Source organism: Oncorhynchus keta, chromosome 27 (assembly GCF_023373465.1).
Source record: "Oncorhynchus keta strain PuntledgeMale-10-30-2019 chromosome 27, Oket_V2, whole genome shotgun sequence".
NCBI lineage: Eukaryota > Metazoa > Chordata > Actinopteri > Salmoniformes > Salmonidae > Oncorhynchus > Oncorhynchus keta.
In genome coordinates, this window is record NC_068447.1 from 42,206,749 (window position 1) to 42,234,519 (window position 27,771).

A 27,771-nucleotide genomic window follows, 5' to 3' on the forward strand; every position below is an offset into this window, starting at 1 on the left:
TTATTTTCATTTAAATAAAACATGCGAGTTGAGACTTGCATGCTAAAGTGACTTAGACAGACTAATACAAAACTTGTATTTTAATGTATATCACCTACCATATGTACACATTTTATAACTAGTCCTGAAAAAAAAGTAATTTAACATGGTGTTTGAAATAGGTGTACAGTATGAATAGGACAGTTGATGGTATAACAAAAAATCCCATGCTAAAACATTGATAGGAATATTTGACATTTGGTTCTCATGACAACCATCTCTTCCTCAAAGCCCTCATGAAATACCAGGATAGATTGACCCCCAAATACTCCATCCGTCATATCCTTGCCAATGTTACAGTAGCAGCAACATACATTTACTGGGGTATACATGCCCCAAATCCAAATGGAAAAAAATATTTTTTCCCCCTCTGCATTCTAAATCTTTTACCTCAGTAAAGACAGAGGTCCCAGTGTTGAGACAGCCCCCTTGTTCTGCATACCATCAGAACACATTGTATCCTTTTTCAGAGAGCCCAGTGTTAACAGATAAAGCCTATTCTTCTTGCTCTGTTCAATCGAAAATAAATACACAAAATGGTGAGATGAGCTCATAGTTACATCACAATATCAACTAGCCCAGTGTAAAAGGGAAAATCGATACCTACAATCCAAGAAAAGCCAAGAATAAAACGTTTTTTCCTGAGCTCTCTTTGACTTCTGCATCTCCAAGAAACCAGCTGAAAGTACCATTGAAGATGTCACTGAAGAAAAATGACCACAGTACAGAGAGAGATGCCTATGTTTTGTATACAAATCACAATGTCTTCATCAGTAGTGTCTATAGTAAAACAGTTCTCATTACCATAGTTTATGCCTCTTATAGATAGATACCAGTCACCCTAGTCATACTGTTCTCTGCTACTGCACGGTAAGCAGTACTGGAGCGCTTAAGTCTAATTCCAAAAGGCTCCTTACCCCTACCTACATGTTGGACTGAATTAAAAATAGGTTACATCTTTGACTGGCTTCTTAAATCACATCAAATCTCTGTAAGTCGTCAAAAATATCTAATAATACCATTCCAAAAAAAACATCCCGGCCACATTTCAAAACATAAAACTGGACCAAATCTCAAAATGTAATACGTGTAGGAGTCACATACAAGCAGGCATGAGCGACGTGGGGTATTCAAGTAGCAGAATGCAACCCATCTGTTTTAATGCTTGACAAGTCTTAAATGACTAAATGTGAAATGTTGTCCAATCAACTACAAGGTATTCCAGGCTTCTGAAAGCTGTACAGGAATGGCTGTAAGTCTACTCTGCTGATGTACACTGAAGAAAAATATAAAACATGCAACAATTTTACTGAGTTCGTTCATATAAGGACATCAGTCAATTGAAATAGATTCATTGGGCCCTAATCTATGGATTTCACATGACTGGGAATACAGATATGCATCTGTTGTTCACAGATACCTTTAAAATGGTTTAAGTAGGGGAGTGGATCAGAAAATCAGTCAGTGAGGCACACAATTAGTGCTTCTTCACAGAGTTGATCAGGCTGTTGATCGTAGTCCCACTCCTCCAATGGCTGGGTATTGGCGGGAACAGGAACACGCCGAGCATCCCAAACATGTTCAATGGGTGACATGTCCTGTGAGTATGTAGGCCATGGAAGAACTGGGACATTTTCCGCGGTGTACAGATCCTTCCGACATGGGGCTGCTCATTACCGTGCTGAAACGTGATGGTGGTGGATGAATGGCACGACAATGGGCCTCAGGATCTCATCACAGTATGTCTGTGCATTCAAATTGACATAAATAAAATGCAATTGTGTTCGTTGTGCCTAGCTTATGCTTGCCCATACCATATCCCCACCATGGGGTTCTCTGTTCACAACGTTGACATCAGCAAACCGCTCGCCCACATGACACCGTACACAAAGACATCTGCCCAGTACAGATGAAAACGGGATTCATCTGCGAAAATAACACTTCTTGGGCGTGAAGTCGGTTACGATGTCGAACTGTAGTGAGGTCAAGACCCCGGCGACGACAAGCACGCAGATGAGTTTGCCAGACCATTTGTGTAGAAATTCAGGTTGTGCAAACCCAGTTTCATCAGCTGTCCGGGTGGCTAATCTCAGACACTCCCACAGGTGAGTGTAAAGGGCCTGGACTGGCGTGGTGACATGTGGTCTGTGATTGTGATGCCAGTTGGACCAACTGCCAAATTCTCTAAAAACAACATGGGAGGTGGCGTATGGTAGAGAACATCAATTCTCTGGCAACTGCTCAGGTGGACATTCCTGCAGTCAGCATGTCAATTTCACACTCCTTCAAAACTTGAGACATCTGTGGCATTGTGTTGTGACAAAACTACATGTTTTAGTGGCCTTTCATTATCCCCATCACAAGGTGCACCTGTGTAATTATCATGCTGTTTAATCAGCTTCTTGATATGCCACATCTGTTAAGTGGATGGATTATCTTGGCAAAGGAGAAATGCTCACTAACAGGGATGTAGACAAATTAGTATGAATCATTTCTGGGATCTTTCATTTCAGCCTAAGAAATATGGGACCAACATTTTACATGTTGCATTTATATTTTTGTTCAGTGTATATTGTGACATGTCCATAGAAGTGACTTTCCTGCCTAATATGGTTGATTTCATCCTGTACAGATAGTTGGGTGACGACAAGAGAGTCATCTGCTACTCTCCCACATTCTCCCAAAAGCATTTTTTTTTTTATTAACTTAAAAATGTGGACATGAAACCACATTATGAATATGAGTTTTCAGGACGTAGCTAGTCTTGTGGCAAAAAAATAAAAAGATGTACAAAATATTACAAACTAAATTCCTGTCACTGTACAATAGTCATATTTACTGCCTCAGAGCACAAAGTAAAACTGAACAGGGAGGTTGGTGGGGATAATAATGGTAGTATCATGTTGTAGTGTGGTGGCCCATAAGAGTGGGTGAAGGAGAGGAGGTTGGGATAACCAGGTGAAGGAGGGAGAAAGAAGAAGAGCGGCAGAGGGAAGATTCTCAGTAGTTATGGCTAATAAGGCGGGGTCGGCCTTGTCACAACTTGAGAGTGTGGCTTTAAAACTGGCAGGATTTAGTCTCAGTCCTTTCAGTGTTATTTTCCATGAGCCCTGGTCAAAAAGTAGTGCACTAGATAGGGAATAGGGCGCCATTTGATATACAGCCTGTGTCTCTCGTTGTGCGTCTCCAGCGAGCTACGTGGCTCTGCCGCCTGTCCGTCCCACTCTTATCTTACATCTTGATGTCCTCCTCAACACTGAGCTGAGAGAGAGTCTTCTTGATGCGTAGAGCCGTGAGGCGGGCCGCTCCGTTAGAGTACCAGCACTCCCTCATGATCTTACCCATCACACGCAGAGACTGGAGGATGAGAGGGGGAGGTTAGTCAGTCAACACACAATCAACCAACTTTACCTTTACCTTGTCCCACAGGGTGAAAAGGAAATGTCAAATGAATTGCCTTGTGACTAAAGAATTTAAAAATTAAAATAAAACTGCAAAAAAAATTGTTTACACCATATTTACATTTAAAATGCAGTCAATAACTTAGAAAACAAATGCAATGTTTCTGTCCAGAAAGTCAGTTTTTTTTGTGTGTATTTGTCTCTCTCTCATTACCTCGTAGCTCTGCCACCAGTTGGGTACATTAGGCCTCAGCCTCTGGTCACACACCACCTTCCTCATCTCATCTATGGAGGGGTCAGAGGGCACCAGGTCAAAGTAGGGCAGCTGGTAATCCTCGTGGATACCTGGGGGGGGGGCAGAACAGAGGGAGAGCCTGGTCAGTCACATGCTCACGTCTAAGAAGATTCTTCTCATATTAATGTGGTTCTTGACAAGTGAAGGTGTGTTTCAATGAAACTGCATTGCAGTCAGACTGCACAGAATCACTCATTTACAAATCCCCATGTAGCCTAAGTTATTACTCGTGTGGCCAAAATGAGCTGAAGCACTTCCCCAGGTATTGTGAGATTGGACCATCTGCAAGGTACCCAGTCAGTGTCTTACTTCCAGTGTTGCAGCGACGTGCTATCTCCCAGTACACCAGCCCCAGGGCGTAGATATCAGCACACTTAAACGAGTCAAAGTGTTTCATGTTGATGGTCTCTTCCAGGACCTCTGGAGCCATATACCTGGGAGACAGAGAGAAACAGGTTTCCACTAAAGGAAAGGATGTTTTGTGTACCAGTATATCACTGATCAAATACGCCAAATTCAGGAGATGAATTGAACAAAAATATTCCACATTTTTACAATGTTGTCCTGAATTAAATTAATAGACATGGCAGCTAGTCAGGTCAGTACCTCTTGGTGCCAACACGCTGGTTAGGGGCGATGTCTATAGTATCAGTGATGGACTCGTGGCGTACTGCCAGCCCCAGGTCAGCGATGGCACACATGCCATTCTTCTTCACCAAAATGTTCTTAGACTTCAGATCACGGTGGGCGATACCAGGCTTACCTAGAGAGGAGGAAACACTGAGTTGGAAGACTGGAATGGAAGGAGCACACGACAATGTTTAAACCAGGTTAACATTTGAACCAGGTCATCGTTTGTAATATATATTAGCTGTAAAGTCGTTTGTCTGTAATGTCTTTTTAGTTGTGTGTCGGACCCCAGGAAGATTTAGCTGTCGTCATGGAATCAGCTAACGGGGATCCTATAAAAAAGATCTAATTTATAGGCAGGGCAATGAGTGCTAACAATGGCCGTGTGAGAGTTGTAAAGTGATGGAAACAAAAGTTAACTGGCTAACTTGGTGATCCTGCTGTGTTGTAGAACACCCTGGCTACCAGGCTAATTAGGAATGTGTTTACACATACAGTGGATTTGGAAAGTATTCAGACCTTCACTTTTCCCACATTTTCTTACAGCCTTAATATAAAATGGAATAAATACCCCCCCCCCATCAATCTACACACAATATCCCATAATGACAAAGTAAAAAGATGTTTTAGAAATGTTTTCAAAAACTGAAATATCACATTTACACAAGTATTCAGACCGTTCACTCAGTACTTTGTTGAAGCACTTTTGGCAGCGATTACAGCCTCAAGTCTTCCTGGGTATGACGCTACAAGCTTGGCACACCTGTATTTGGGGAGTTTCTCCCATTCTTCTCTGCAGATCTTCTCAAGCTCTGTCAGGTTGGATGGGAGTGTCGCTGCAGAGCTATTTTCAGGTCTCTCCAGAGATGTTAGATCGGGTTCAAGTCCAGGCTCTGGCTGGGCCACTCAAGGACATTCAGAGATTTGTCCCGAAGCCAATCCTGTGTTGTCTTGGCTGTGTGTTTAGGGTCATTGTCCTGTTGGAATGTAACCTTCTCCCTCATCCGAGGTCCTGAGCAGGTTTTCATCAAGGATCTTTGTACTTTGCTCCGTACATCTTTCCCTCCATCCTGACTAGTCTCCCAGTCCCTGCCACTGAAAAACATATCCACAGCACGATGCTGCCACCACCATGCTTCAACGTAGGGAATCAATTGAATTTACCACAGGTGGACTCCAATCAAGTTGTGAAACATCAAGGACGATCAATGGAAACAAGATGCACCTGAGCTGAATTTTGAGTCTCATAGCAGAGGAGCTGAATACCTCTGTAAATAAGGTATTTCAGGTTTCTCTTTAATAAATTAGCAAACATATCTAAAAAAACAGTATTGGCTTTGTCATTATAGGGTATTGTGTGTAGATTGAAGAGGGTAAAAAAAAAATATTCAATTTTAGAATAAGGCTGTAACATAACAAAATGTGGAAATAGTGAAGGGGGTCTGAATACTTTCTGAATGCACGGAATGGTCCTTATTCATCTCGCCGCTGTGCTTACCCTGTGTGCCCAGTATCTCCATATGCAGGTGAGCCAGGCCGCTGGCGGCAGAGAGGGCCAGTTTGATCATGCCCTCTATAGTCACAGAATAGTAGTTTAGGTAGTCAAACAGAGAACCGTACTCATGGTAGTCTGAGACCAGCCACAACTGGGTCCATGTGCCGTTATCTGAGAGAAAGAGAAACGCAGAGAAAGATAGAGGATAATTCTACTGTTAATAAAAAATAATTAAACTGTTGAGTCAACAACGGCACGTTGATAAAATTCACCTACATAACACCAGGGATATGTCTGTGTTGTAAGTGGTGTGTGTGTGTACACGGTTCTCCGTGTGGTGCTGTAGTAGAACAGCGATGGAACGCTCACCTTTATTGTCGGCGGCGATGAATCCCAGGATGTTCTCGTGTCGCAGCATGATGGTCTGGTAGATCTCAGCCTCTCTGAACCACGAGCGCTCCTCTCTGGACGAGAAGATCTTCACCGCCACGTCCCCCCCGCGCCACTTCCCCCGCCACACCTCCCCGAAGCGGCCCTTCCCTATGATGTCCTGCAGAACGATGGTCCTGGCCACCGTACGCTGCACGAACAGGGGCAGGCCTGCAGGAGGAAGCAGAAAGAAGGACCACTGATGCCATTGGGCTTTCGCCTGAACAATAACTTGTACTAAACTTGTACGTGTACACACAGACGTGGCTAAAGAGTATTCTAAACATTGAATGAATCCACAGTGTAATAGGACCTCTGTTCGCAGGCGAGGGTAGAGTTCAGGGCAGTTCTGTGTATAGAACCTTTACTTCCAGCAGTGTAGGCTCAGTCTACTCACCAGAACCAGACCCGGAGGTGGACATGTCATAGATGAGATCCTGCAGGGTCTTGTCCTTGGCCAGGTAGAGGTGTTCACAGGAGGGGTCCTCCACCTCCAGTCGCTGTCTGTGGCTGTACAAAAGAAGATCAGTTGTATCTTCTCACCCCCCCCCCCCAAATACACCACAGCCCTGTAGGGCATACTCAGATGGTACTACCTGGGACCAGAGACGCACCTGTAGGTCCTCTGGTGATGCTGGAAGAGGAATAATCCCACCAGCAGCAGCATGCACAGCAGGAAGACCGGCCCTGCGATCACAGCCACCAGCTCCACTGGCCCCCAGGGGCCTCCAGAGCCCACCCAGCCCAGCTCCCCCGGTTTCACCGGGACTGGAGCGAGGGAGAAATTGAGAACAGGGTGTTAGCAGTGGTATTACCATCTTTCCCAGTCAAATAAAACAAAAGGGTGCAACGCAATAGTACAAAGTGGCTTCCTCCATCTCATGTGCACTGATATGAAAACATTGGCGGGGTAGACGCAGAATGGTTGCTACAGGGGGGGGGCTTCACCAGCCCTGTTCTTTCAAATCAGTGCAGATGAAAAAAAAAAAAGGAGACGAGGAAGCTTTACTTATGCGACACACACACACACAACGCAGTGTGTGACTTCGGCTTTACTCACGCGAGGGAACCTTGAGGTCGACGCGGTTGCAGTAGTCAGTGTAGCAGCAGTGTGTGTTGAGCAGTCCCTCAGCACTGAGACAGTAGAAAGGTTGGCCAGGGGGCACAAGGCTGTCTCTGGCGATACAGATCCTTACATGCTGCTCATGCCCCTGGATGAAGGAGGTGGAGGCCATGCAGGCCCCGTCAGTCTCACACTCATAACCAGACTTCACACAGTTGGTGCAGTTACACCGCAGGGCTGAGGGAAAAAGGGAGGCACAAGGTTAGAATGAGTACTCGTTAGGCATCAGGACTATTCTATGGGCGCTTGAATCAGAGACCGAGATAACAGGCATGGGGTGGAATGAGTTGGAGAGAACTTCCCAGAACAGAATGCGATGAAGAACAGTTGATGAGCAATACGATTTTAGTCCGGACTGTGAGAAAACTTTTGAGTCACTGCAGTACTCACATGTCCAGCAGAGGGCATCTAAACCAACAATACTAGACTCAAAGTACATTCCATCTACCGGACTAGCCAGGATAGAGTCCCGTTCGGAAGAGACGCAACAATACAGCCAGTGGAGTGTGTAGACTGGTTTGGCAGCAGACAGAAACCAGTTTCTCTAAAGCAGAGGAAGCCAAATACTCCATGGAGAGGAGACTGTCCTGGGATGCTGGGACAGACGCACCAAAACCCAACAGTCAAATCCCCAATGCAGCATTCTGCTACTCAAAGAAAGCAAGAGAACACATTTTTATTTAACTAGGCAAGTCAGTTATGAAACAAATTCTTATTTAGAATGACGACGTACCCTGGCCAAACCCTCTCCTGACCTGGACGACGCTGGGTCAATTGTGCACCATCCCTATGGGACTCCCGATCACTGCCAGTTGTGATACAGCCCGGGATTGAACCCGGGTCTGTAGTTACACCACTAGCACTGCAATGCAGTGCCTTAGACCACTGCGCCACTCGGTCCCCAAAACACTGTCAGGATCATAGCTTTGATTTAAAGCCCGCAGCACAGACAGTTTGATAGGGGCCTGTTTTAACAAGTCTACAATAGCTGTGCCACTCAAAACTAAAAATCACTCTTGCTTTAGAGGAAATTGAAAGCAAGACTAGAACAAAAATGGCAACAAATTCAATTAGAGGGGGACAGAGTGAATTCAGGTCTGCTGCCACCTAAAAGACACTTCTAAAGGGCCAAGCCTCGTCAGACCTCAACACCTTCTGGATTTAAAAAATTAAATAAAAAGGGATTTACTCTGAAGCCTTCTGCTAATCCTCTCCCTATTCTGGGGGGGGGGGTTTCCAAGCAGCCCTTGAGCCCTCTCCTTCCGCCCGGTTAGTTTATTTGCTCAAACAGAAACAGTTTGTAACTGTAATTAACAAAAAAAAAAAAATTAAAGACAGTATGTGCAGGAGGGGTAAAGCCTAAAATAGCTTTTTCAAGTAACCCCCCTCAAATAGTCATAAATCACACCAATTTAGCAGTGTGGACAAACAATCAAATTAAAACTAGACGCAAAAGAGATAAAGGAATAGAAAATCTAAACAGAAAGTCAAGCTACTGGGGGTGTATAACTGTGATAGACAATAGGTGCCTCTAACAATTAAAAAAAAAAAGACAAGGATAGCTTAGCAAAATCAGACAGGAACGCGTTCCAGATCATGGGGCTTTAATAGGTAATTCGGAATTGAGAATTGGTCGCTCCTGAACATGGCCGCAGTTAGGGAATTCAAGAGGATAATAAGTGATTGCGGTACTTTTAAACACATTGAGCAACTTACATTTGATCAATATTCAGGAGTCCTCTTATTTATTTTAAGGAGGTGCTGAACAGTCTGAGGTATAGTCAGATGATATTCTTCATACAGAGCGTTTCTGCAGGGAGATTGATAGTGGTATGGTATGTGCTGGCCCATATAATGTTACAGTAACTGATGAATGGGACGATCATCGTGTAATAGAGAGCGCAGCACTTCTGTTCAGGAGATATCTACATCTTGCCCAATTATCCTCATATTTTTGGTGATCTTAGAGGTTATTGTTTCCATGACAATTGACCATCAAATCAGAACACCAAGAAAGCGTACAGGCATGATCTACAGGTATATCATCAATATGGACCCCTATATAATCTGGATTCCATTTTCTTGGGACCAAATAATAAAAGTCAGTGACAATGTTCATTTTAAAACACTGAGAAATTAGATAATGTTGATGAACTGAGGTAAATTAAATCTTTGTGAGAGTAAAACACAAATATACAAAACAACTAGTCAAGTGTGTATGTCCTGTTTCATGAGCCGAAATAAAAAAGATCTCTGAAATGTTCGCAAATTTGATTATATCCCTGTTAGTGAGCATTTCTCCTTCGACAAGATATGCCACACCTGTCAGGTGGATGGATTATCAAGAAGCTGAATAAAACAGCATGATCATTACACAGGTGCACCTTGTGCTGGAGACAATAGAAGGCCACTAAAATGTGCAGTGTTTTCACAACACAATGCCACAGATGTCTCAAGTTCTGAAGGAGAGCTCAATTGACATGTTGCCTGCAGGAATGTCCACCAGAGCTGTTGCCAGAGAATTGAATGTTAGAGAAATGAACATAAGCCACCTCCGTCATTTTAGAACATTTGGCAGTACGTCCAACCGGCCTCACAACCACTCCAGCCCAGGACCTCCACATCTGGCTTCTTCACCAGCCCCCCAGACAGCTGATGAAACTGGAGTATTTGTCTGTAATAAAGCCCTTGTGGGGGAAAACTAATTCTGATTGGCTGGGCATGGCTCCTCAGTGGGTGGGCCTATGCCCTCCCAGGCCCAGCCAATCAGAATGAGTTTTCCCCCACAAGGGCTTTATTACAGACAAATACTCCTCAGTTTCACATTTTTATTCAAACTATTATGATCAACAGTATCAAAAGCTTTAAAAAAATTAAATTCATAAAACTGACTTTCCTTGTTAAGATATTAGATTCATCCGGTATATGCTTTAAAAAAATTCAGATGGCCGGCAAAATTGAGATTGGCCTGGAATTTGTTAAGTTTGCTGGATCATCAACAATGAGCACTAGTCTCTCAGTCTCACTGGTAAGCAAAGACAGACTGTTAGCACAAGCTCAACCTTCCTCTGTAGGTTCATCTCTGGAGTTAACAGCAGCAGGTCTCCTGCAAAAATATCCATCCTCAAATCAGAACAGAACAGTTTGAAACACCACTTTCTTCCTGAGCTACTCCTGCAGCTGTAGTTTCACCACTCTCCTTAGGATCCAAATATTGTCAGGTTACTAACACTTTCCCACCCACTCAGTCTTACTCAACCCACTTCCCTTAAGTCTACCCCCCCCCACCTATTGCGCCATCATAATGTGTGACTGGGAGCCATTCCCACAGTTGAACTGCTGTGTAATGTGTGCCTGCATGTACAGTGCATTCTGGGAAGTATTCAGACCCCTTGACTTTTTCCTTATTGTAAAATGGATTAAATATATTTTCCCTCAATGACAAAGCAAAAAAAGGAGTAGAAATTTTAGCAAATGTATAAAAAAAATAAATGGCCAATTTCAAAATAATTTTATTTGTCACATGTGCTGAACACAACATGTGTGTTACAGTGAAATGCTTACAAACCCTTAAACAATGCAGTTAAAAAAATACCTAAAAAAATAAAAATAAAATAAAAAATATTAAAGCGCAACAGTAAATAACAATAGCAGGGCTACATACAAAGGGTACCGGTACAAAGTCAACGTGGAGGAGGGCACCCATCTCAAGGTAATTGAATTAATATGTACATTATCTATGTATAGTCACTTTAATAAAACAGAGGAGCAGCAGTGTAGAAGAGGGGGTTGGGGGGGCAATGCAAATAGTCTGGGTAGCCATTTGATTAGCTGTTCAGGAGTCTTATGGCTTGGGGGTAGACGCTGTTTAGAAGCCTCTTGGACCTAGACTTGATTCTCTGGTACCACTTGCCATGCGGTAGCAGAGTCCTCTAAAATGTGCAGTGTTTTCTGACTAAAGTGGCTGGAGTCTGACAAATTTTAGGGCCTTCCTCTGACACCAGCGGGTGTAGAGGTCCTGGATGGCAGGAAGCTTGGCCCCGGTGATGTACTGGGCCGTACACTCAACCCACTGTAGTGCCTTACGGTCGGAGGCCGAGGAGTTGCCATACCAGGCAGTGATGCAATACTCTCGATAGTGCAGCTGTAGAACCTTTGAGGACCCATGCCAACTCTTTTCAGTCTCCTGAAGGGGAATAGGTTTTGTCGTGCCCTCTTCACAACTGTCTTGGACCATGTTAGTTTGTTGGCGATGTGGACACCAAGGAACTTGAAACTCTCAACCTGCCCCGTCGATGAGAATGGGGGTGTGCTCGGTCCTCCTCCTGTAGTCCACAATAATCTTTGTCTTGATCACGTTAAGGGAGAGGTTGTCCTTGCAACACACGATGAGATCTCCGACCACCTCCCTATTGGCTGTCTCATCGTTGATCAGGCCTAACACTTGTGTCATCGGCAAACTTAATGGTGTTGGAGTCGTGCCTGGCCGTGCAGTCATGAGTGAACAGGTACTACAGGAGGGGCCCCCGTGTTGAGGATCAGTGTGACTATGGTAGTCTTCTTGAAACATGTATTACAGACTCAATCAGGGAGAGGTTGAAAATGTCAGTGAAGACACTTACCAGTTGGTCAGCGCATACTCGGAGTACACATCCTGGTAATCCGTCTGGCCCTGCGGCCGTGTGAATATTAACCCGTTTAAAAAAGGTCTTACTCGCATCGGCTACGGAGAACATGATCACACAGTTGTCCGGAACAGCTGATGCCCTCATGCATATTCAGTGTTACCTGCCTCGAAGCGAGCATAGAAGTCTTTCAACTTTTCTGGTAGGCTTGTGTCACCAGGCAGCTCTCGGCTGTGCGTCCCTTTGTAGTCTAATGGCTTGCAAGCTCTACCACATCCGACATAGTACAAATTGATCTTAGTCCTGTATTGATGCTTTTCCTGTTTGATGGTTCCGGGTTAGAGTCCAGCTCCTTGAAAGCAGCAGCTCTACCCTTTAGCTCAGTGAGAATGTTGCATGTAATCCATGGATTCTGGTTGGGGTATATACGTACAGTCACTCTGGGGACGACGTCGTCAATCCCCTTATTGATGAAGCCTGTGACTGATGTGCACTCAATGCCATTGGAAGAATCCCGGAACAGATTCCAGTCGGTGCTAGCAAAACAGTCTTGTAGTTTAGCGTTGGCTTCATCTGACCACTTTTTCATAACCCGAGTCACTGATGCTTCCTGCTTAAAGTTTTTACTTGTAAGCAGGAGGAGAGAATTATGGTCAGATTTGCCAAATGGAGGACGAGGGAGAGCTTTGTACGCATCTCTGTGTGTGGAGTAAAAGGTGGTCTAGAGTTTTTTTTCCACCTCTGGTTGCACATTTAACATGCTGATAGAAATGAGGTAAAACTTATTTAAAAAAAAAAGTTTCCCTGCATTGAAGTCCCAGGCCACTAGGAGTGCCACATCTAGATGAGCGTTTCCTGTTTGCCTATGGCGGTATACAGCTCATCGAGTCCGGTTTTTGTGCCAGCAGTCAGTGGTGGTATGGAGAGACTATGAAAGACTATGTAGATAGTGTGGTCAACAGCTTATCATGAGATACTCTACATCATGCAAGCAAAACATTGAGACTTCCTTATACATCATGTACCAGTTGTTTACTACTATACATAGCCTCTGGTAAGACACGGGGGGGACGGCCTGCCGTTCCATCCTGCCGATAGCGTATAACCCGCCAGCTGTATGTTAATGTTGTCGTTGGTGAAACAAGATAATTACAGTTAACGTCCCATTGGTTGGATAAACGTGCTTTCAGTTCGTCCCATTTAAATTTTCCAGCGATTGAACGTTGGCTAACAGTACGGATGGCAAAGGCAGATTAGCCACCCATCACCTGATCCTCACAAGGAACCCCAATCTCTTTCCGCTAACTCTTTCTCCAGCTAATGGCGGGGATGAGGGCCTGTTTTAAGTATATCCTTCCCGTTCGACTCATTAACTCTTTTGGGATAGGGGGCAGCATTTTCACTTTTGGATGAATAGCGTGCTTAGAGTGAACTGCCTCCTACTCTGTCCCAGATACTAATATATGCATATTATTATTAGTATTTGATCGAAAACACTGAAAATGTCTAAAACTGTTTGAATGATGTCTGAGTATAACAGAACTCATATGGCAGGCGAAAACCTGAGAACAAACCTCAGATGTCCCACTTCCTGGTTGGATTTTAGTTTCAAAGCCTGTCCTACCGAATACAGTGTGATATGGATCAAGTTGCACTTCCTACGGCTTCCACTAGATGTCTTCCGTCTTTAAAACTTGAATGAGGATTCTACTATAAAGGAGGGGCTCATGAGACCCGTTTGAGTCAGTGGTCTGGCATAGTGCCATGGTCTCATGACACGCGCCTCCACCAGAGTTACCTCTCGTTCCAGTGCTTTTCTTCAGACATAAGAATTCTCCGGTTGAAACATTGATTCCATACAGTCCTTTAGAAACATGTCAAACGATGTAACGGAACTTTGAGTTTGTCTGGACGAAGTGCCTGCGCCTCATGAAGATGGGTTATTGGGCTGAACACGTGGCTATTTGGACATAAATTTACTTTATGGAACAAATCAGTCACTTATTGTCAAACTGGGATTGCCTTCTAATGAAGATCAGAAGTTAATATTTATGGTGTTATTTCTAACTCTGTTGACTCCAAAATGGTGGATATTTCTCTGGCTGGGTTGGGCTCCGAGCACAGCTCAGATTATGCTTTTTCTGTAAAGTTTTTAAAAAATCTGACACAGCGGTTGCATTAACTTCGAGACTCTATGGGCAGTATTTCAATTTTGGATGAAAAACATTCGTTTTAAACAAGATATTTTGTCACGAAAAGATGCTCGACTGCATATAATTGACAGCTTTGGAAAGAAAACACTGACGTTTCCAAAACTGCAAAGATATCTGTGAGTGCCACAGAACTGATGCTACAGGCGAAACCAAGATGAAACTTCAAACCGGAAGTGAGCAAAATTGAGGCGCTGTTTTCCAATGTCTCCTTATATGGCTGTGAATGCGCCCAGAACGAGCATACACTTTCTGCCGTTTCCCCAAGGTGTCTGCAGCATTGTGATGTTTTTGTAGGCATATCATTGCGTCGAAATCGGTGCGTCGGCTGCACGCATTCAGCCATGTGATTCAGAGGAGAAAGGAGACTTCCACAAACTATATATCATTGAAGAGATGTGAAAAACACCTTGAGGATTGATTCTAAACGTTTGCCATGTTTCAGTCGATATTATGGAGTTAATTTGGGAAAAAGTTTGGCGTTTTGATGACTGAATTTGTTTTTTTTTTGGTAGCCAAACGTGACGAACAAAACAGAGCGGTTTCTCCTACACAAAGAATCTTTCAGGAAAACTGAACATTTGCCATCTGAGAGTCTCCTCATTGAAAACATTGAAGTTCTTCAAAGGTAAATGATTTTATTTGAATGCTTTTGTTTTTGTAAAAATGTTGCCCGCTGAATGCTAACGCTAAATGCTACGCTAGCTATCAATACTGTTACACAAATGCTTGTTTTGCTATGGTTGAAAAGCATATTTTGAAAATCTGAGATGACAGTGTTTAACCAACCGTGCCATTTTTTTTTATTCTCATTGTTTAACTTAATTTGTACATAATGTCACTGCTACCGTCTCTTATGACCGAAAAGAGCTTCTGGACATCAGAACAGTCATTACTCGCCTCTAATTGGACAAATAATTTTTCTTTTAAGAGCCAATAAAATTGCAGCTATTCTCTCTGGCGGCATCATCCATCATATTGCAGAAGTATTCAGACCCTTTGCTATGACACTAAATTGAGCGCAGCTGCATCAGGTTTCTGTTGATCCTCCTTGAGACGTTTCTACATGATTGGAAGATGCCTGGCCAAACTGAGCAATCGGGGAGAAGGGCCATAGTCAAGGAGGTGACCAAGAACCTGATGGTCACTGACAGAGCTCCTTGGAGATGGGAGAACTTTCCAGAAGGACAACCATCTCTGCAGCACTCTAATCAGGCCTTTATGGTAGAGTGGCCAGGTGGAAGCCATTCCTCAGTAAAAGGCACGACAGCCTGCTTGAAATTTGCCAGAAAGGATCATTTTGAGAGGATCTGCAGAGCAGAATGGCAGAAACTCCCCAAATACTTGTGCCAAACCTGTAATGTCACAACCAAGAAGACTCATGGCAGTAATCGCTGCCAAAGTTGCTTTAACAATGTACTGAACACTTGTAAATGTGATATTTCTGTTTTTAAAAACCTGTTTTCGCTTTGTCATTATGGGGTATTGTGTGTAGATTGGAAGGGGGGGGGGGAACAAATTAATCCATTTTAGAATAAGGCTGTAACTTAACAAAAGTAGTCAAGGGGTCTGAATACTTTCCGAATGCACTGTGTGTGTGTGTGTGTGTGTGTGCGCGTGTTGTTGGAACAGCGTTTTGAGGAAAGTGGAATGAGTCGACGTCTTGCCATCTCATGTCAGCAGCAGCGTGTGCAGTTTCTTGTAATTCAGTCATTCTCGTCAGCAAAAGCATGTGGACTGCTCTTGGAGCTAGGGACAGACGGGGGAAGTGCCAGTAACTCCTAGTGGCGCGTGTCCAAGTTCACTGCAGTTCACACGCAATCACAGACACGGAATTTCCTGCAGATTACACAGAGATGAAGCAACAGGCTTTGATAGAGAGAGAAAGAGAAAAACAACCCAGTGCCACATCCTATTCTGGAGCATAGTTTAGCGAAATAGTTTAAATAAGGCTGGGAGAAGGACCCGGGACCAGACTACTGCCAAGTTTTTAATCAAATCGTGTACATTCCCCCTCAAGCAGACACCACGGCCCTCAGGCAACATCACTGGACTCTAAACCATACATCCTGAGGCTGCATTTATTGTAGCTGGGGATTTTAACAAAGCAAATTTGAGAACAAGGCTACCTAAATTATCAGCATATTGATTGGATACTTGTGGGGTTAACGCACTCGATCACTGCTACGCTAACTTCCGCGATGCTTACAAAGCCCTTCCTTCGGCAAATCCAACCACAACGCCATCTTGCTCCTACAGTCTTATAGGCAGAAACTCAAACAGGATGTACCAGTGACTAGAACCGTTCAACGCTGGTCTGACGAATCGGAATCCACGCTTCAAGATTGTTTTGATCACACGGACTGGGATGTGTTCCGGTCAGCCTCAGAGAACACCATTGTTCTATACGCTGACTGAATGAGTTTATAAGGAAGTGCATTGGAGATGCTGTACCCACTGACTATTAACACCTACCCTAACCAGAAACTGTGTTTTATAGCCCGATGTGATGACTGTCCCATACAAAGACAAACAGTTTACAGAAGTTTAAAAACAGTGAAAATATCCATTCAAGAGGGGACAAGCCTTTAACTAAGGCAGGGAGAAAATCTGGGTTGCTATGCTACAGACTCCCTAGCCTTATGATGACTGGCCAACAGGAATGAGAAGAGATACTGTATCTTCAACAGATGGTATTTTTATCTAAAAAAAACTCCCTAGTCCTTGCCGATGACAAGCATACCCATAACATGATACAACCACCACCATGCGTGAAAATATGAAAAGTCGTACTCGGTGACGCATTGTGTTTGGGTCGAATCCAACACATTGTATTCACCATTCAATGTCTGCTCATTATTCCGTTTGAGGCATTGGAAAACCTCCCTGATCTGTGTGGTTGAAATTCACTGCTCGACTTGGGGGCCTTACAGAATTCTGTGGGGTACAGATGAGTTAGTCAAAGATAAAAATATATTAAACAATATTACTGCACACAGAGTCTATGCAACTTAATATTTTACTTAAAGCTAAATGTTTACTTGTGAACGTATTTAGGCTCGTCATGTTTTCAACCCCTTTAATGGCATTTCAGTTTTATTTATTAATTTGTAAAAAATACAATTCCACTTTGACATTGCAGACAGTGGCAGAATAGAATTTCAATTGAATCCATTAAAATTTGGGCTGTAACAAAACGTGGAAAAAGTCTAGGTGTGAATACTTTCTGAAGGCACTGCATTTGTCCAGTTGTGAGCTCTCCAAATCGGCTTGATTGTCACCGTCTCAGGATATCAGCCAGGTGAACCACTTTTGCAGATGATAATGGCATGGGTCACCAGGTCATTGTACATCTGAAGCAGAGAATAGCTAAACTCACCTTGTTTGCATATTGTTGAGCTAGCCACGTGTTACCAATTTTAAATGATAATGTATATACACACACACACGATCTAAACATGCCAGTTTTACATTTGGTTCTTGGAGGAAATTGCTTAGTGCAAATCCAACCATTTGTATTCTAGGTACAGTACATGAAAATAAGGAGCCCCCCCCCAAAAAAATGTCAGCTAATTAAACATTTAAATAATGTAAATAATGGGGCGTGGGGAGCGTTGGAATTCTACCTCGTTTATTTGCTGAGAATTATTTTACAATGCAGAGACAAAATCAGAAAGTCAATGGCATGGAGGTGGTGGATTGCGAAATGTATCTTATAGAACGTGAGCCATTAGCTAGAATATATGACAATTCTAATGTTAAAAGAAACCATAATCCAATTTGTAGCATATTACATGTGAAAGGTACAATGTTACAGTGTGTGTGTGTGTGTGTGTGTGTGTGTGTGTTTACATCCTTCGGTGGGAAAAGGACACAGTTTAATTTAGTCAACACAAATGGTGCCGTTGATCAAAGTTGACACGTTTAGGTTGATTGAGGTTCATAGCTAGCTAGCGTCACATGCAAATATTGTTGTGCAAATTTCAAAATCAGCAACATTGCTAACCAAACATTAAAGGATAATGTGCATTTACATTAAAGGATAACCAAAAATCTATTTCTTGTATTTTTTCCCAGACCTCAAAAGTAGTCTTGGTTTAAGCATTGTTGTGGACTTAGAACATTACATTTTGTTTAAAAAAAAAAACAATTGTGCTTTTGAGTAAAAAATAAATGCATTTAAACCCAGGAAAAACATAAATGGAATTTGGGGTAAAACAGATTCAGGTAATCATTTTTCTTTTTAAACTAAAACATATTTTACATGGCACTACACATAGTAGACAGAATACCACAACCCATCAGTGTGCCTAATATATAAAAACAAGACTTCTAAATGTGTCAGAAGATACACAGAGCAGAGAACTCAGAACATTTTTGCTCATGATTTAATTTCCTTTCAAAAGTTTTCAAACAGAATTGACTCTTTTCAGAGAGTAGGCTTCCCAGGGGAGGGACAGTCAGCTCCACTGTGGGGGTTGAGCTGGTTGGTGTGAACTCTGCACATAATTGGTGTCCCTACACTGGTCCTTTGTGCTGAGATTACAGGAAAACGAGGAGGGATTGGACGGGCCCTGTGCTAAACAAAGAGCAGGGAAACATGGAGAGGAGGTGGAGTAGTGCACCACTCACCAGACCTTGTGCTCTGGGGATAGAATAGATCAAATACTTTGAAGGACTTTGACAAAATATGTTTGTTACATTAAAAAATTAAATGTTTTTATAAAATGTCTGCAAACTTTCAGTGTCTTATGAGGAATTGCTGAAAATCTCATATTCTGTGGGCAGAGACAGGGGACAGGCAGAGGGGAAGAGCACAGATAAGGGGGGGGTTTATGCAGACCCCCCCCCCCCAGTCTGTGAGGGGTCTGCAGCTAGCTAGAGTGACCAGCTGTGACATTCAATCATTTAAAACCCAGTCTAGACTGAATAGAGGTTGGATGGAGCCGTTTAACAGCAAAGTGTTAAGACCCTATCATTCCAAATGGCAGGAAAGGGAATAGGGTTCCATTTGAGATGTAGCCTATAAAGTGCCAAAAAGGGCTCTGGTAAAAACTGTTGCACTTCATAGGGAACAGGGTGTCATTTGGGACAAAAACAGTGAAGGGAGGGATGAATAAAACATTGTTGCCATAACCAGTGCTTGCTTCATTTGGACTGAGCTCAGGACAGACCTGGGTTAAAAATACAATTAGAAATGATTCCAAATAGTTAAGCTGGGCATGGTTGAGTTTGCCTAGTACGTAGAATGTATGCACACATGACTGTAAGTCGCTTTGGATAAAAGCGTCAGCTAAATGGCATATATTATTATATTATATTACAATGGACCAATAGAATAGTAGAAAAACTGAAAACCCCACCCATTTGGCACTCAGGCAAGCGGAAGCAAACGCTAAAAGTATTTGAAAGTGTTAGAACCCAGGTGTGGTTCAGGAGAGAGCTTTGTGGGAGACTGACTCCAAAACCACAGAAATGGGTTTAACACTAACATGGTTTCAGTGACTGTGTTGGTGTGCCAGTCAGACGCTGACACTCACAGTGCTTATGGTGAATCAGTCAGTTACAACAGTACACCTCAAGAATGAGTATGATGTCAGTGGAAAATGTTTAGCCTAAGCCTGTTTGGCATGGGACAAAACTGTTACACAGCAGCAAAGAATTCAGGGGGTTAAACAGCACAGAGCAGACAGAATGAGTGTGAGCACCATTACCCAAACTGCACTATCTGAAATTAGATCCAGTTAGCTACCAGACAGAGAGCTGATCAAGACAAGCAGACGCCACCAGACAGAAAAAACGCGAACACACACACACACACACACTTCAGCCTTTATCAATACTGGGAGGAAAGAGGAAAGTCATTACATTGGTCTCCATCACAGGGTCAGATTACATACAATTCTAAACAGCATAGCCCACTAGCACCTGCCTAACCCTCTGTATGTCTGTCTACGTGAGTATAAGTGCAGCTACACTATTCAAGGCGTTGTTCTCTGAAATGTGTACTGATTGGAGACTAACGGCAGTGCAGTGGAAGGTGGGTATCATGTTCAGCTCCTCCACAAGAGTCCACTGCACTGTGACACAGACACCGCAATAACACATAAGGCTAATGACCACCGAATCATATTTCTGAATTTGTATTTAAGTGATCATGTCCACAGGTCAGTGAGAGGGAGGCCAGACAGTCTGTGGCTGCAATTAGGCCTCTCAGCCTCCAGGGCTCTCTGGGCTGGAGGTCATTAGAGGCGCGCGGGTCGTTAAGCTACACTCACCCCTAGTGGACCCAGGCTAGAACCTTCACCACAAGACACAGAACCAAAATATGAGGTTATTAGCCTGGTGATTAAGAGAGGAAAGCTACTCTCACTCAGCCCGACACAGACTAATAGACCCACAACAGAACTTGAGACAAAGTACACACACGTAAAAAACAGGAATTTAACTACCTCATATGCACATAGATTAACATATAGGAAGCCCCAGACCATATCTTAAGTCACACCACACGTTAAACACAGACACGACATAAAAGGAGAAAAACTGTCCTATGCGCAAACCTATCCTGAACCCAGTGACTCCAGGCAGCTCAGTTCCTGTACATTCCCTTGGCTCTGATCTGGTACAGGCATGCACATGTTGGAATCTGACTATGTGCTCCCTTTCATTTCCATAACATCATTAGGACATGAAACAGCTTTCACACAGCACGCGCACACACACAGCAGCACCCAAATGGCTAGTTCAGCAGCACGCCAAATCCTATTCTGTTTACAGTTCAGCCAAGGAAAAGGAGATTTCTTATTGGCTGTACTAAATTAATGTTCTCTGTGATTACATGAGGCAAGGAGAGATAATGACAGCAGTGGTCCAGTCTAGTTTCCAGTGGTTACAGGAGGTACATAATACTAGAAGGAAATTGTGCCTATTAAACCACAACACTTCGTTCTGCAACAAGGGGAAGGGTTCGTACAGACAGTGGAAAGTCAAATTCAAGGCTTTTCAAATACTTTTTCAAAGCACTAATATTTCTTTTTTCAAAGCACTAATATTTATTTTCAAGGACCACCAGTTTTGTAACAGTTCAATTTATGCAATTGTTTCTAGTCGCCAACAGAGCCACAATATCATGAAAATTTAAAAAAAATCTTAGTATTCATCACTACTTTACAGGTCCTACTCAATAACACACGTTTCACTACATACATGCGTTTGTGCTGTTGATTTTGTCATTTGAGTAGTGATGAGCAGAATTTTGGGACATGCCTTACGGTGAACGCTTAGTGACAGTTTTAAAAATTGGACGTCTACTACTTAATAGCGTCTTGCTTCCGACTGGCAGCTTCAGTCCCCAGTCGGGGGAAGGGCACTGTGAGGAAAACGTCCAACAGAACGGCAGCATCACAGTTGCTGCCTGATAAACCGGAATATAGCAGGCGCTCCATGAATGATGCGATTGTTAAAATGCTCTGGAGGGCCTCCCGAATGGCACAGCGGTCTAAAGCACTGCCGTGGTTGAGGCATCACTACAGATCCCAGTTCGAACCCGGGCTGTGTCGCAGACGGCCGTGACAGTGAGACCCATGAGGCAACCCAGAATTGGCCCAGCGTTGCCTGGTTTTGGGAGGGGTTGGCCGGCATGGATGTCCTTGTCCAATCGCACTCTAGCGACTCCTGTGGTGGGCCGGGCGCATGCACGCCAACACGGTCGCCAGTTGTACGGCGTTTCCTCCGAAACATTGGTGCGGCTGGCTTCCGGGTTCACAACAATGCTCTCGACATCCGCCTCTCCCGAGTCCGTACAGGAGTTGCAGCAATGGAACAAAACTAACTACCAATTGGATATCGAAATAGGGGTTAGAGGTCGTTGCATAGAAAACAAATCATTATGTAGAACTGGCACCAGCGCAGGATGCAGTGTTGCCTTTTATATGGCTCTTTCACCCATGCTCGCAATGCCAAAGTCTGACGCATTTTTGCACCTTGTGGGTTGGTTGGTTCCAGTGTTTCATGAACTGAAATAAAAGATCCTAGAAATGTTCCATACGCACAAAAGGTAGGTTTGAATCTACATTAACCTGGCATTTTAGCTACCGATATGACGTTTGCCGACACCTAATCAGTCAGTTCTGTACCTGCCTGGCAGTGTGGGTGGCAACCACATCACGAAACAAGAGGGGGAAGAAAAAAAAAGTCCACCTGGAAATGAATTTCAAATTTTCCAGTACTTTAATTAAGTACTTTAAGCCCCTCAAGCAAACCCTGAAACAGAAGTCAGACTAGCTGTGTAGCCCTATAAGTTACTGGCACAGTGGGTAGCAGAGGGACGGACGCATGCAGTGCCTTCAGAAAGAATTCATGCCCCTTGACATAATCAAATCGTATTTGTCACACTCGCCGAATACAACAGGTGTACACCTCACAGTGAAACGCTTACGTACAAACCCTTAACACTTTTTTCTTAAAGGCATTGTTGGTTAAGTACATTTTATAAAAATGTAACAAATAAATTAAAGAGCAGCAGTAAAATAACAATAGCGAGGCTATATACACAGGGGGTACAGGTACATAGTCACCGGTTAGACGAGGTAATATATACATGTAGGTAGAGTTAGTGATCGTGTTCTAGCCAGAATTAAAAATAGTTTTTTTCCTGTTTAACACAATACCCCACAATGACAAAGTGAAAACTTGTTTAGAAAATGTAACTATAGTAAACAAAAATAAAATTGAACATTTGAAAGATAAAGTTCATAAGGAAATCAGTAAATTGAAATTAATTCATTAATCTATGGATTTCACATGACTGGGCAGGCCCACCAACTTAGTTTCCCCCCCACAAAAGTGTTTTATTAGACAAATACACCTCAGTTTCATCAGCTGTCCTGGTGGCTGGTCTCAGACGATCCCGCAGGCGAAGAAGCTGGATGTGGAGGTCCTGGGCTGGCTTGGTTCCACATGGTCTGCGATTGCGAGGCAGGTTGGACGTACGGCAAAATTATCTAAAAGGACCGACGTGAGTTATGGTAGAGAAATTAACATTAAAATTCTCTGGCAACAGGTCTGGTGGACATTCCTGCAGTCAGCATCCCAATTGCATGCTCCTTCATAGATGTCTCAAGTTGTGGCATTGTGTTGTGTGACAAAACAGCACATTTTAGGAGCCTACTTATTGTCCCCAGCACAAGGCGCAATGATCATGCTGTTTAATCAACTTCTTGATATCCATCCACCTGACAGGTGTGGCATCATCTCAGCAAAGGAGAAATGCATTGGAAATCCCGTTTGACTTTGTTCCATTCCAGGAATTACAATGAGCCCGTCCTCCTATAGCTAATCCCACCAGCCTCCACTGATGCACTGTCAACAGTGGGACCTTGAGTCTTTCTAAATTATTTCCAAACAATTGAGTTGGCCACAGGTGGACTCCAATCAAGTTGTAGTGACATCAAGTATGATCAAAGGAAATAGGATGCACCTGAGCTCAATTTGGAGTGTCACAGCAAAGGGGTGTGAATACTTGTGTAAATGAGGTAGGTCTGCATTTTATTTTCTGTCAATTTGCAAAAGATAGCTTTGTCATTATGAGGTATCGTGTGTAGAAAACTTCCATTTAATCCATTTTGAATTCAGGTTGTAACACAATGTGGAATAAGTCAAGGGGTATGAATACTTTCTGAAGGAACTGTAAGTGACACGACATAACATTGAGAAGATAAGTCTGCCATGGGTCAGTCAGGTCCACTATAGGCTATAGTATGTGAGGGGGAGGGGGTGTAGAGAGATTGAGAAACACAGGAGACGAGAGAAAGCAAAGGGTGTAAGAGGGGAGAGAGAGAGGGGCCAGAGAGAAAGCAGGAGAGACGCGCCCTGCCTCACGGCAGTGTATCTGTGGCTCAGACAGTGCATATATCACATTGCACATCCATTTTATTCTGGCACCTAGTTAAGTCACAAAAGCATGTCAGCTTCATAACGACGAGGCTAATGATTGGTCAGGCCAAATGTCTTCAACGGGAAAGGAAACCGGCAACCTGTGAGCCATGGCGACCCTGTGAGTAAAGACGTACTGTCACAGACCAGATAACCCGCCAGTCGTAGTCCTGGTCCAGGGGTATTCAACTCCCCTACCAGGTCCGGAGCCTGCTGGCTTTCTGTCCAACTTGATAAGTAAATGCACACACCTGGTGTCCCAGGTCTAAAGCAGTCCTGATTAGAGGGGAGCTGGAGTCAGGGTCCAGAGTTAAGCGGAGGTCTTCGGACAACTTTTTACTAGGTTCTGCAGTTTGGTTTAGTGGTAATACCAGGGTTCAATCCCTGAGCCCGTCCATTTAACCCTCCCGCCATCTCACTTCAACACAATATTTTTTTTTTACCTAAAAGATGTGAATAGTGACAGAAAAAGGTGACAAATCAACGTGGATCATGTCCTTATCTGAACCCAGCCGGATGAGGGAGGAATGTAGCTCTGATTCTTGGAAGAGGAATGAGTCACTTAACATAACTAATGGGTGGCAGCAGAATTGAGGTTATTGACATTGGCAGATAGGGTTAACTTTCTCAATCATTGTTTTAAGTTTCTGTGAGTGGCAAGTTGCAACAAGGGAATAGAGAATAGATCACACAGGGAGAGAAATTACTGGGAGCTGGCCAGACACTCCCACCACTATTCCATTTAAATGCCCCAAGTGGAATAACGTGCAATGATTTTCAATCTAAAGAAACACCAGCCCCTTCCAGCAGTTTAGTTGAACATACTTTACCCTTTCAAAAAGTTAACAAATAACCCAGTACACAAGCACAAACAGGTCTAGCTAGTAGCTAGAGACTAGGTACACCATATGCCAAATTCCAATCCAGATGTATTAATTTATCATAGTATGCCATTTAGCAGACTTTCATACAAAGGAACCTATGTATGGGTGATCCAGGGAAACAAACACACTATCCTGACACCTTGCCCTACCAACTGAGCCACAGAGGACCACCATTTTGGATCTGGTCAACAGCTGCTCTGAGAAGACAGTGGGGTGGGGGTGGAGCCCATGCAGGAGTCTGAAAAGACCCCCATTCGCGACATTTCCGTCACAAAGAACCCAGACTTAAACTTTAACTTCTGTCTGGGCCGGCTGATTGGACGAGAAGGGTGCAACTGCGGCCCGCAATTCAGGACGTTCCTGCATGGAGCCCCTCTTTATACTTCTGTTGGTCAATTTTTATGTTGCGGGAGGCAGGGGCGCTCCAGTACAGTAAAGGTGGAATTAATGCACAATAACGTTGGATGCCAGCTAACAATTAACCACACAGAAGAAGGGGCGGGTGCAACAACGGTAGCTAGCTAGCCATACACTGGTAGGCAGCGTCCTTCACCTGTCTATTGGGCACTGTTCTCCCACAGTTCTGTTAATGATGGCGAGGGCAAGTAGGAGTGAAGGACACCGAGTGCTAGCTTAGCCAGGCAAGTGTGACACTGTGTGCTAGCTAACTATCAAACTAGCTAGTACAGTGTCGGCCTAGCCTCCTGCCTGCTGTGCCAGCGGGAGGCAGGACGACCGGTAGACAGTGTCCTTCGCCCCTGCCTTCCAGGCACGGTTTTCTCCGGTATACAGCAGGAGGGGGTCGACAGTGTGTCGATAACTAGCAAGCTAGACAGTGTCCTTCGCCCCCGCCGGTGAGGGCAAAGTGTTCAACAGGCGGGAGCGAAGGACACGGTCCTCCGGTGTCGCTCACGCTAGCTAGCAAGGAGTGCCCACATGCAGGAACGCCCCGAACTGAGGGAGTCAGCTGCATACTTAGAATGGATGGCTGTTGTCGCACCCATGCCTGCTTCCACTTGGATAGTGCACGGTCATCTTTTAACTACTCCTGTAACAAAGACACTTATACGGAGACCTTATTCACTGCATTTATTCCTTGCGTCACAATTTCTATTTTACTCTGCATTGTTTGAAAAGGACCCATAAGTAAGTATTTCAGTTAGTCTAAACCCGTGGTTTACAAAGCATGTGACAAATACATTTAGCTTCACAACAGGTTTACTTTTTTTTTTTAAACAAGTACCACATCTGGATTTAAGTCTATTTTTGTTTTATCCAGTTCTCTTGGTTGAAGGATATTGGCTAGCTAAATTACTTCGGTATTGATAACTAATAGATGCAGAAAAATCAGATGCAGATTTTTTTTTTTTTTTTTAATCACAAAGATCTAAAAAAAGGTCTGTAAATGTGGTCTTTCACCTGGTCTTCCGTGGAAGAGCTAACGTTACTCTAATCGCCACTTGATTGTTTTGTAAACACTAAAGCATAACACAGCCACACACAGATAACCAACATCAACATAAACGTGTGGCCTCCTTCCAGAGGGGTACACTACAAAGCAGGATCAATGAGTTAACCAGTTTAAAAAAAAAAAAAATGATTCTGGTTCCATTAGGAACGTTTTGGGTTGTTGGGTCAATTAGACCAGGGTTTCCCCCAAACTCGGTCCTGGGGCCTCCCTTGGTGCACATTTCGGTTTTTGCTCTAACACTAATGTCACACAGCTGATACAAATAACCAATTCATCATCAAACTTTGATTTGAAAAAGCTGTGTAGTTCTAAGGCAAAAACGTGTATCCAAGGGAGGCCGCAGGACCGAGTTTGGGAAACCCGGAATCAGACCATGCCCACTTCAAGATTTCCCCCTCAAAAATCAGAATATGTAGGCCAGTTAACTGGCTAACTCATTGACCCTGCTCTGTAGTATACCCACCTGGAAACGCAAATAAAGCGATATTGAAATGCACAAGCAAGACAAGACACTAACGTTACATTACTGGCCTTTTGTGCACACCTGGCTAACAAATTAGCTAGCCAGCTAACGTTACCTCGCGCCATACCTCGCGCCATGTTCGACACGTTAATAAATCACATTTTCTATTTACTTGACGTAACGAGCATGTGAGCTGCCGGCTGACAAACACACGGGCCCGTATACCTCCGGCAGTGTTCCTCAACGAGTTCAGCAAGCAGCGCTAGCCACAATGTGTCAAATGTGATTTGTTAGCTAGCTAGCCGTGGTTGAACAAATCCCAGACAGACAACGCCATGATGATCGACAGGCGATGCCAGAGCTAGGCAAGCCACCCTCCTGTTATTAAACAAACACGAAGTCAAAATCAAAAGATAGCACATGTAGCTATTTCACTTACCGTCGCCGATGGCTAACCCAGACAGGGCCAGTAACGTGAGAACAAATCGTTTTAAAGCCATTCCTTCAGCATTCCCATCGCATTCGGAGGGTGGTATTGTCAACACCACGGCCAGACCTAAACATAACCACACACCATACAGCCGCTGCCAGCCTGTTGAAGTGCTACAGGCGGCGGAATTAAAGGGCGGTGCGTCGATTTTTAAAGGGGAGGGCTTTCTGTGGTTTAGCCAAAGACCGGTTTCAAGAGCCTTTGTTGGGGTAGAAGACCCGACCCTACTCTAGACTTGAATGAGTTGTTTGTGCTGCAGACGTTTCATATTCGAACTGCA

At 43.8% G+C, this 27,771-nt stretch overlaps 1 protein-coding gene across 1 annotated transcript; it reads right to left on the minus strand.

Annotated features, from left to right (window-relative positions):
• Window positions 1-62: 62 nt before the first annotated feature.
• On the minus strand, window positions 63-27,626 carry LOC118360112 (activin receptor type-1B-like). Its single transcript, XM_035739242.2, has 10 exons — window positions 27,441-27,626; window positions 7,350-7,589; window positions 6,904-7,057; window positions 6,687-6,799; window positions 6,230-6,460; window positions 5,864-6,031; window positions 4,342-4,498; window positions 4,045-4,169; window positions 3,655-3,785; window positions 63-3,396 (listed from the first exon to the last, which is right to left on the minus strand). Exons 1-10 carry the CDS (start codon window positions 27,499-27,501, stop codon window positions 3,271-3,273), a joined length of 1,506 nt encoding a protein of 501 aa, XP_035595135.1. The 5' UTR covers window positions 27,502-27,626; the 3' UTR covers window positions 63-3,270.
• Between the last annotated feature and the right edge of the window lie 145 nt (window positions 27,627-27,771).

Excerpts from the sequence above, each read along its gene's own strand:
- LOC118360112 (XM_035739242.2), bottom strand. The coding sequence starts at position 27,501 with ATGGCTTTAAAACGATTTGTTCTCACGTTACTGGCCCTGTCTGGGTTA. Across the intron at positions 6,461-6,686 it reads CACCTCCGGGTCTGGTTCTG|GCCTGCCCCTGTTCGTGCAG; the intron begins GTGAGTAGACTG and ends TTCCTCCTGCAG. Across the intron at positions 3,786-4,044 it reads ACGTCGCTGCAACACTGGAA|GTATCCACGAGGATTACCAG; the intron begins GTAAGACACTGA and ends CCCCCCCCCCAG.